This window comes from Ursus maritimus, unplaced genomic scaffold (genome assembly GCF_017311325.1).
Source record: "Ursus maritimus isolate PB19 unplaced genomic scaffold, ASM1731132v1 scaffold_19, whole genome shotgun sequence".
NCBI lineage: Eukaryota > Metazoa > Chordata > Mammalia > Carnivora > Ursidae > Ursus > Ursus maritimus.
The window spans coordinates 41,285,698-41,296,838 of record NW_024424341.1 but is presented as its reverse complement, the minus strand read 5'-3'; the positions used below and the strand labels follow the sequence as shown (position 1 = coordinate 41,296,838).

Below are 11,141 nucleotides of genomic sequence, written 5' to 3'. Positions count from 1 at the left end.
AAAAAAAAAAAAAGTAAACCCCCTTCTGCATAAAAACGACCCCCCACAATAAAAAATTTTTGTGAGATTTTTCAATTATACAAAAAAGCATAAAGTAAAATAAATGCCCATATGCCCATCCAATTTGAATGCATTAAAAAATACTATTTTAATAGAATAGGAACACAATACCTAAAAATGATTTCATTACAAAATGTACCATATTTTATGATACATATTTGCTTTTAAAATAGGCCATGAAATATGTCTATATTTTTTTCCTGGTCTATTTTATTTTTTTTTTTTTAAAGATTTTATTTATTTATTCGACAGAGATAGAGACGGCCAGCGAGAGAGGGAACACAAGCAGGGGGAGTGGGAGAGGAAGAAGCAGGCTCATAGCAGAGGAGCCTGATGTGGGGCTCGATCCCAGAACGCCGGGATCACGCCTTGAGCCGAAGGCAGACGCTCAACCGCTTTGGCACCCAGGCACCCCTCCTGGTCTATTTTAAAGTAAATTGCAGACCTGGTATCACTTTACTGCTAAATACCTTCATTTGCATCTCTAAAAAAGATTATCTTCTATACAACCACAATACTATCACACCCAGTGAAACATTAATTTCTTGATAATCCAGTGTCTGTTCCATATTCAGATTTCCTTGGCCCCTGAAAAAGTTTGAAAAAGGGATGTAATTTGTCAGAAAATGTCAAGCCTTGAAAATAAACATAAATGATCTTTAATGTGTATAAGGAGGAGGGAAGCTAAGACAGCAACACAGACACATAAACACAAACACATCTGTCTCCCTGCCCACTAGTTTCCTTGGCTCTTAGTCCTACCAAGGAAGCTGGTGAAGGGCCTTTTGCCCTGACGTTACCTATACAGGCCTTGGCATGCAGTAGGTCCTCAGGAAATCTCACATGTATAGATGAATGAGTGAAAAATCCCCAACCTGCCTTACAGAGTCAAGACTCATGGTGTCTGAGTCTTTGTGCTCCAGACATCACTCAGGCCTCAGCACAGAGTAGGTCCTCATGAAGTACTGGGTGACTAGTTGTACAGCCCACCGTCAGCCTTGGGGTCATTCAGGGTCAGAGACCACACAGTTGGTTCCTCCCGGTACCCCAGACATCACCCAGCCCAAGCATCAGCACACAGTAGGTGCTTAGGAGATATAAATTATTAGGCCGGGTAAATTAATGAATAAGTGAACATCCTTAGCACTAGCCCTGGATCAGAGAGCATGCAACCTGGTTCCTTCCTGTGATCCAAACTGTCTAGCACAAGCCGCCCATAGTAGGTCCTTAAGAAGCTCCAGGTGTCTGAATAATTGTACCTCCCAGCAACAGCCCTGGAATCATTCAGAGTTGGGGACGACACAGCCGGTTCATCCCTATGCCCCAGACATCTCCCAACTCAAGTGTCAGCACACAGTAGGTCCTCAAGAAATACTGAGTGAACGAATAGTTGAACATGACCTGCTCCAACCCTAGAGCTATTCGGGGTTATGGACCACACAGTCTGACTCCTCCTTCTGACCTTCGCCCTGCTTAGGTGCTCGGCACACAGTAGGTGCTCAGGGAGTGCTGGATGAATGGATGAATGAGTGAAGTGGGACCCTAGTTTACAGACAGGGGCCTGAGTTCAATCACCGCAGGGCCCTCTGCGGCAGAAAGGCTGGAGGTCGCGGGGCTCCAGGGACAGTGGGCGGGGCCGTGGGCGGGACCGGCGTCGGCCTGGGAGCCCTTCTGCCAAGACCTCAGGGAGAGCGGGCCAGGGCCGGCTCACCCGCGCAGGCGCAGTGCGCTCCCATGGGAGCGGGGACCTCCACGTGGATTTGGGCCACATGGGTCCCCACGCTGCTCTGCCTTCATCTCGCGTGTCGGCCGCTTGGCCAGCTGTGCAGCCCAGCAGATCCGGGAGGGTGGGAGTGTGCGTAACGAGGGTCGCAGCCCTGGAGGACAGGGCCGTCTGGGGTTCCTCCTGCTGCAGAAAGTGGCGCACGCGAGCGATGCCCCGAGTCCACAGCGGTGGAGGAGCTGAGCCCCGGGGAAGACACCTGTTTCAGAGCTCCCGAAATGCCCCAGGAGGTGCGGAGGAAAAGGAATAGGCATTCGAAGAATGCCGCCCCCGCAGCCAGCCGTCAACCTCACACGGCGCATGCCAGTTTCTTCCTTAAGGTTTTAGATTTCCCGTATTTGCCAACTTATGTGAGGTCCCCTACGTCCCCCGCCCACTGTGTTCCCCAGATACTATCTACAGATACTACCCTGGGTCCAGCACGTCCCGTTCCAGGAGGGGGCAGAGCAGCTTCAAGCGCATGGGGGAGGGCATCAGAAAGGGTTGGGGTCCCCCCAGCTGGCGTGGAGAGAGTGCCTGGGAAATGCAGGCTGAACTCTGCAGCCCCCCTCCCGCAACCGAACCTTCCCACAACCCAGTTCCTCCAGGGAAACACCCCACAGAGGAGGAGGACAGACCAAAACCTCGAGAGAACCCGTAATTGTCAGGTGGTGTTACAGGCTATGCAGACTGACCAGCGGAGGACGGCATCTCTGAGGAGATGTTGGAGCAGAGTACAGCAGGAGGTGAGGGAGCCATGTCAGCTTCTGGAGGAAGAGCATTCCAGGCAGAGGTCCGTTCTGGAGTCAGTGCAGAGGTCCCGAGGCAGGCGCATGATGGGCTTGTTGAAACAGCAGAAGGCCAGTGCGGCTGGAACGGAGGGAGGGGTGCGAGCGCAGGCCGGTTCCCGCAGGGGTGGGCGGCCACAGTGAGGACCTTGGCTTTTACCTGCTGAAGCGAGCGGGTTAGGAATGGTGTTAATTATGGTTTCATGGGATCTATCTGGCTGTTGAATGGAGAACAGAACATCAGGGGTGCAGGTGGATACTTTCCTCGTCGGTGAAATGAGGTTCCCGGCATGTGGTAGAGCCCAGATGAAGGCCCATTGCTTATTTGATCGACATTAGTATCGTGATTCTTTTCAATACCCCACAGAGTTAAGACTTGTCGCACAGGCCGAACTAATCACAGCCCACAGCGCCCACAGCAGCCCCCGTGGCCGGGACACGTAGGACGGTCCTCACAGGCATCTCCCCATTTCCACCCTTGCCCTGTCCTTGCTGTGCATTCTCTGCCTGTTCCCATGACAGCTTGTTCCTGCCTCCATTCCTTACTTCAAGATTCCAGTTTGTGTGGCAGAGAAGATCAGGGTGGTGGTGGTAGCCATCCTCCCAGCCATGTGGAGAAAAAGGAGGTCACCCCTGAAAGGGACCATAGCCCCGAGGTCAATGGAGAGGAGAGGTCCCAGTGATATTTTTAAGACCCGGGAACCAGCTATAAATTAAGCCAGTTTCATCCCAAACTTTGGTGGTGTAACATGAATCCATAATTAATAATGAGCTTAAGTTCATTTGAATCGAGCTTCTGTTATCTGCAACCAATAAATCCTAGTGAATGTAACGGCTGAGGCTTGTGTTTCTTTTAAGGGACTGTTGTTGCTTGTTGGATGCAATCAGCTGGCGGGAAGGATGGGGAGAGACAGAATCCCATACTTCTCCCGGCCCTGATTTCTTTGGCAAACTCAGGAGAGGCCACTGGAAGTCCTCTATCGAAACAAAATGATAGAAAGAGTCTAAATACACACGCAAACACACCCACAGACGAATTTAAAAAGAACAGGATGGAAATACCAACCTCTATCAGACAAGGTAAAATATAAGCCAAAGGATTAAATTGGTTTAAAGGCAATCATTTTCTATTTCACAAAGGATTCAGAATCAGGTTTTAACTAATATTTATTGCGTGGCTGCTACGTGCCTGGCATTGTGCTCAGTCTTTTACATTTATCCTTTAATTGGCAAAGGCGTAACAGTGCTGTAACTAAGGGCATCAGACTACCCAGTGGCTGAATACATAAAGCAAAGGTTACAAAAGTGGATTGACAAACATAGTCGTACTAACAGATTTTCACATAACCTTACTGGTTTTTGAGAGAGAAGGTGAGCCAGAATTAAATAACACAAGAATGTAAGCAATATAATTGGTAAAACTGAGTTGATTAATAGACATGTACAGTTTTGAATTCTACAGACTGAAAATACATATTCACCTTAAATGTCCATGAAACCTGTACAAACACTGGACGTGTCGTAGGGCCACAATAAAAGCTTTTAAAAAGGTGTCGAAAGCAGATATAGTAGAGGCCACGTTCTTTGTTCACAGTGTAGTGAATCATTAAAACAAAACTACTTTTAAATAAATCTGGTCACGAGTTTAAAGCACGCCTTAGAAACGCTACATTATAACATTTAGATGACAACATAACCAAGCACACAAGTTACCAAACTTTAAGATGTGGCCAAGGCTATAACCAGAAGTACATTTATTATTAAGCATACTATTTTAGCAAATAATCTCATAAAGAGATTATCAATGAATTAATTATTCAACACAAAAACAGACAAGGAATAGAAATAATAAAAAAATAAACCCCATACGTATTCATGGGAAAAAATTACAAACTAGAAAAATATGGATATAAATAAATCCCAATGCTAGTTCTTTGGAAAAGTAATCGTAGACGAGGCAAAACTTTGATAAATCTAATAACGGGTAAACCATGAACGGAAGTCGAAAGGAAGAAAGGGGTTAGAACAAAATAAAGAAGTTTTTCATTTAATTACAGAACAGTATTTATAATTCGGCTAACAATCTGAAAAGTTCAGAGGAATGAAGAATTCCCTAGGGCTTAAAAAAACGCTATAAATCACCAAAATTAATGAAGTAAAAAGTATTCACAAACCGATAACATGGGAAGAAACTGAGAAAGCCCCCTAAGAATTTAGCTGCAACTTTCTCCCCAGAGCTCCAGGCCCTGATGACTGGTGAACTCTTTCAAAATGTTAAGGAAGTGATACTTCTTAAGCTACAGAAACTATTCTAAGGCTTAGACAGCAATAAAAGTGACGTCCTTGTACGCTGTAAGCCTGGGCATGTTACCAAAACACGACAGAGATAGCACCGATCTTACGTGTGGAGAGAGAGAGGGAAGACTCATACATAAAATACCATGACGTACAGTCAGGGTCTGGGAAGAGTGCTGCACCATGGTCCGAAGATGACAAAGATGATGTGATATTAAGAAGTCTACCAGATTTCATCAGTCCCAAGTTGCACCTTTTTTCATCCTCTCTGACGTCGGGCTGCGTCGTCCGGATGGTGGCGTCTTACGATGAAGTAGCATGTTTTTCTTTCTCAGTCGTATATAAAATAATACGTGTGTTACAATCGACGATGTTTTAAGTTCAGTGAAATACGGTAATGCAAAACCTCACCCCAGAAAGTTAAATACAAAAAAAAAAAAAATCCTCTTTCTGGATTAAAATTTTTAAAAAGCAAATTAAAAGGCATTTGCTAATATGCAACACCTACTCCTGATTTTTAACCAAGACATGGCCTTACCAAGAAGCAGTGCGTCTTATTTCACAACAGTCGTCATCACTAGAGCTAAATGTGGAACATCATAGGCATCCCTGTTAAAACCAGGAACAGGAACAGGACGCACACTACCAAGACTATGGTGGTTTGTTGTGGAGCTTTCGACCACTCCACAAAGCCCTGGAACAGAGGGGAAAAATGGGTAAGTACTAGAAATGCAAGGGCCACCATTGTTTCTTGCCTGGCACAGAGCACGAGCTCCATAAATCTCTGTCAGATGAACACGGGAACGGAAAGACACGAGGAAGGGTGGGAAGACAAGATGGTTCATGGTGACAGTTCTTCTCCAAATGAGGGATGAGTGCAGTGCGACAGGTACTAAAATATCAGGGAAGTTTTGGGAATGGATATGACATAGTGAGCTATCTGGGAAGCTAGGCGGCGGCGACATGAAAAAAAAAATCCTGAAAAAGAAGAGAACCGGATGGAGCAGATACTATGAAATGTTCAACGCAAGCAGCTCCGAGACCTGGCAAAGCCTCAGAAAATCGTGGAGGATATTTTTCAAAAATCGGGGCTCCGCCCTTGGATTTTCTGATGCAGGAGATCTTGGAGACCAGAAAATACAGATTTTTATGAAGTTCCTCATAATTCATGCTATAGAAAAACAGGACAACTTGACAAATATTTATTTTTCTGTGGCAACCACAACACCAAAGATCTGACAGTCCGTCAGTTGAGGAAACGGGTGTGACACACACACTACAGAACACTTGGGAGCTACAGAAAGTAAATGTAACCAAGAACAAAGGCGATCAATACATATATCAATACGGAAAGCTATCCAGAATATTTATTATGAAGACACCAAATGGCAGGATACTAATTGTGCTATAATCTCTTTTTTGGGTTTTCAGAAATATATGTGAGTTACGGTAGGGCTCTATTTCTATGAAGCTCAACGGCAGGCAAAACTAATCTATCAGAAATCAGAAATGGGGTTGCCTCAGGGTGGCGGAGTGAGAGAGACCAGAAAGGAAGATGAGGGAATTTTCTAGGATAACGGCCGTGCTCAATATCTTCCTTGGGGTGTTGGTTACACGTATACACGCTCACTGATCTGTGCATTTTGTTGGAAATATTTATGGTAATTTTTTAAATCAGAGTTAAAGTTAAGAAAGGGTAATAAATACAGGTCATCAGCAATGCAGAAGTTTTACACACACACACACACACACACACACACACACACACGCCACCGCTAATAACAGACCCAACCATGCCTCACCTGGTTCCCCTTTGTCGCCCTTCAAGCTGCTGTGCGAATCGGCTGCTAACTACGGCCGATCGCTTCCGTTCATGATCGCCCCTTCTGAGAAATGAATGCCCTCTGCTATGGGAGCTACCTCCCTGAGAATCACACGGGAGGTCGTCCACACCAGTGACAGGGCGTAACAGGCTCCCCACTGGCCCGGAGGAGGACAAGGACTATTGACGTCCCAGAGCTCCTCGTGGGATCGGCTCCAGGCTGAACCCCAATTAAACTCCCTCTCGCCCTTTCCAGCTTCCCTCACCACCTACGGGTGCCTCCTGAGAGCATGCTCCCTCAGTAAACCCCTTGCACGAAAATCCCAACTAGTCTCAGTTTCCAAGGGGGAAACCTCTGCAAGGACGTACGGCAACTGAATGGATGGAACGACTGCATATGGATGGACGGGTGGGCAAGTACACAGATAACTGGATATATGCACGGTGTGCCGGCGAATGAAAGCCTGGGCGCATGAGAGGACAGTGAAGGCTTGATGTTCAGTGAGTCGGCGGATGAACAGACGGGTGAATGGACAGGAGGATCGGTGGGTGAATGGACGAGGAGATAGACAGAGGAGGTGGATGAACGGACAGACAGACAGAGGGAGGGATGGAACGCGCACACCGATGCGGAGGCAGGGGAATGAATGGCTAATCTGAGTTTATGAGTGAAGGGTCAGAGGGTACGTGTGGACAGAGCCCATCACATGGCGACCCTCCACTCCAGGTCCGACGACCACAGGCTTTATCCTGTCTCCCATGGACACTGCTTGGGGCTCGCACCCCCAAGCGGGCAGGGGAAGGGAAGGGACCACCCACTGAGATCTGCGGGCATCTGCGGAAGAGGAGGAGACCACCAACTCACCGGCGGCGAGTCCTCTGACTCCTCATCTCCCTCCGCCGCGTTCCAGTCCTGGGCCAGCCCAGGCTCTTGAGGAGACAGACCTGAGCACAGGAGACAGGGGCCACGAGTCAGCAACCAGGGCAGCTGGGGGTCTCTGTCACACTCACGCACACACACCCTCTGGCCCATGTGGCTCCGGTGACCCAGATAGAATCCGAGACCCAGTTCTGATCCTGTTTCTGTCATTACGTGGAAGACTTAACGTGGGTCACCTGATGTGCTCTGCCACCTGAGCCTCTGATCCCTCACCTGTCAAACAAGTAAAATAGTCCCTTCTCTACGGGCCTCCTGCAAAAACCCAGTTAGGGAGCCGAGGAAAGAGCTGCAGAATTAAGCCAGGACCAAGCAGGCTTGCCAGCTCCCGGCGGCTGGTGGAGACATCTCCCCACTTTCAAATTTCAACAACCTTCTCACTCCTTAGCTGGATAGCACTGGGGGTCAGGCCAAAGATCGGCATGCTCCACTCTCCCTGCACCCAGGCCCCACTAGGAGCCCCCAGACCTCCTCCTTACGACACCCATACCACCCACACCTCCGTCCCAGGCCTGCTCGTCCCCTGTGGGAGAAGGGAAGACACCGCCCCTAGGAGAAGGTCAATTCCCCATTCTGCTGTGGGGCTGCCTTTCAGGGGTCCCACCCTCAGTCCAGCTGTTTGAGCCCAAACCCCAGGAGTTATCCTGGGAATCTCTCTTGTCCTCCCCTCCCCACATCCATCAGCAAGAACTCTGACTCTCCCTCCCAGATGTGTCCCAAATCCCTACCCTTATGTCCACCACTGCCACACGTAGCTAGGTCCTCTCTCTCCCCGACGGTTGCAGGAGACTCCTATCCAGCCTACCAGCCTCCACTCCGACCTCCTGATCCTACAGTTCATCCTCACACGCAGCCGGATGCGGGCTTTCTCAGCCTGGGTGCCACTGTGTAACTCCTTGTAGTGGGGTGGGTCTCGTGACCTGTAGGGTGGATCCTCGTCCTCCCACTAGCAGCATTGCCTTGACCTGCTATGTGGTGGTAACATGTTCCCCATTCAGATAACCCAAACTCCAGACTTTGCCAAACATCCCCCGGGGAGGGGAGGTGGGTGGTAACATCGCCCCCAGTGAGAACCACGGAGTCAGCAGAATCTTTTTGAAACACAAATGAGATCCTGTCTTCCTCCTCCGTAAAACCTTCCAGCAGCTTCCCAATATTGAAATAACGTTTGCTGTGCCGCCGTCTCCAAGACGCCCCGTCGCTGGCCCTGGCTGAGCTCTACCTTCTGCCCCGGTCTCCGCTCTGTTCAGCACACAGCCAGCCTGTCGCCATCGTGGGGTCATTGCCTGTGGCTCCAGTGGCCCACAAGGTGACCCCCAGCTCTCGGAATAAAGGACTCCTGGTCCTCCTTCTCTCGCCCTCCCTGACCACCCCTGGGTCCCTCTCCGTCCATCAGCCCATTTTACTGTCTTCAGAGCTCTCATCAGACATTACCTTTCTTTAATTTTGTGGCTCATCGTCTGTCTCTCACTGAAATCAGGTCTACTGGGGCCATCTTGTTCGCGTCTAGATCCCGAGCACCCAGCACATAGTAGGTGCTTGTGGTAGATTTTCATCCCGAGTGACCTTCCACTTGTTCACTGATCCCCGTGCCCACACCCCTGGGCAGCCCCTTCCCACAGTGATGCTTGACCACGTTGCTTATTTTGACCAACGGCCTGTGAGCAACTGCGTGGCCAGTACAGCTTCAAAAGTGCTTGCGAATTGAAGTTTTCCCTCTTTCTGCACAACCACCCCATGAGAATACGCCTGGGCTAGCCTGCGGGAGAAAGCGGCCCAAAGTCAGCCCCCTCAAGCCAGCCAGACATGCGAGTGAGGTCAGCAGCTGCCTTTGGTGGCAGCGTGGGCAAACGCGGACACGGGCAGCGGGAGAACTGTCCCCTGGGGCCACGTCATAGGCTGACCTGCAGACTCCCGAGCAGACTAATGACTGTTGCTTTAAGCCACTGAGTTTCGGGGTGACCTGCTACCCGGCAAAGGCTGATAGACACAGGGCTCCATGAATAAGAGTGAAGGAATGAGTGCTGTGTCTTCCCCGAGGCTCTGCCACAACCTGCCCCACCTCCCCCGGGACGCCGGCCCCTCACCTTTCTCATCGCCATCACAGCTGGTGGCCCCGACCTCCACAGCCACCCAGTCTTTGGCCGAGGTGGCACGCTTCTCCCAAGCCCTGCTCTCCCGGGGCAGCAGCGTCTTGGCCCTCTCAGGCTCCAGCAGCCCCCGAATCTGCTCAGGTCTGAGGCTCTGCATCTTCCCGGGACGTCGAGGTTCCAAGGCAAGTGTCTCGTTCTCCTCCAGCTCCCGCTGGGTTCCCGGGGCACAGGATCCAGAACCTGGGGGCGGACAAACATTTAGTCATTCCACAAATATTTAGAGTGCCATCTGCGTGCCGGGCACCATTTCTAGGTGCCAGAGACACAGCCGTGACGGAAGGAGGCTCCTGCTCCCGTGGGCTTGCATTCTAGTGGGGGCCTGAGTGGGGAGAGGCAGCCAGCGCGCCAACTGATAAGTGCCCGAGAGACAAATACAGCAGGAGAGGGACAGGAGTTTCGAGGTGGGGGCCAGAGAGCGGCACATTCACACACTCGTTCATTCCACAGCCCAAAGCACACAGCCAGAAGGCTTTAGGAAGAGACAGTCAACCCCAGAATCCCTCTGGCTGCAGTGGAAAGGGCCACAGTCTTCCCACCAGCCCCCAGCAGCCCCAAATTTCTCTTTGGTTGGCACGAAAGAAAACCAAGAAGCATTCCCCAGGTGGGGGTTTAAAAGTCTAATTTAAAATGAGACGCTCTTGGGGCGCCTGGGTAGTGCAGTCGTTAATCGTCTGCCTTCGGCTCAGGGCGTGATCCCGGCGTTCTGGGATCGAGTCCCACATCGGGCTCCTCCGCTGGGAGCCTGCTTCTTCCTCTCCCACTTCCCCCACTTGTGTTCCCTCTCTCGCTGGCTGTCTCTATCTCTGTCACATAAATAATCCCACTTCCCCCACTTGTGTGTGTTCCCTCGCTGGCTGTCTCTATCTCTGTCACATAAATAAATAAAATGAGACACTCTTTAGTATTCTCATTCTAGATCTTGTCAACCCAAAACTCAGGAGGTTGTTTGTAGGAGCTGTCTGAACTATACTGGGTAACCCTTTCCTTGAGACCCTAAGGCTGGTTTATGTTCTTATTCTAGGGAACTGTATGCATTATCAACCTCGCAGTACATTACCTACTGACGACGACGACGGCCCTGGTGAATAGTAATTCTCTAAAGTATTCTCATTCTAGATCTTGTCAACCCAAAACTCAGGAGGTTGTTTGTAGGAGCTGTCTGAACTATACTGGGTAACCCTTTCCTTGAGACCCTAAGGCTGGTTTATGTTCTTATTCTAGGGAACTGTATGCATTATCAACCTCGCAGTACATTACCTACTGACGACGACGACGGCCCTGGTGAATAGTAATTTTTTTAAAAGGAGTAAATTCTCTTGGTGTA

General features: G+C 49.7%; 1 protein-coding gene across 4 annotated transcripts in view; it reads right to left on the bottom strand.

Moving 5' to 3' along the window:
• Positions 1-3,759: 3,759 nt before the first annotated feature.
• SMIM17 (small integral membrane protein 17) overlaps positions 3,760-11,141 on the bottom strand; it is a 61,004-nt gene continuing 53,622 nt past the window's right edge. For 2 of the 4 annotated variants that reach the window (XM_040633769.1, XM_040633771.1), the window contains 3 exons: positions 9,752-9,997; positions 7,593-7,672; positions 3,760-5,599 (listed from right to left, as the gene is read on the bottom strand). In XM_040633769.1, coding sequence (XP_040489703.1) covers positions 5,489-5,599; positions 7,593-7,672; positions 9,752-9,914 — 354 coding nt within the window. In that variant the 5' untranslated portion in view covers positions 9,915-9,997 and the 3' untranslated portion in view covers positions 3,760-5,488. The remainder of the gene's footprint in view (positions 5,600-7,592; positions 7,673-9,751; positions 9,998-11,141) is intronic. The other 2 variants (XM_040633772.1, XM_040633770.1) reach the window with 2 other exon arrangements.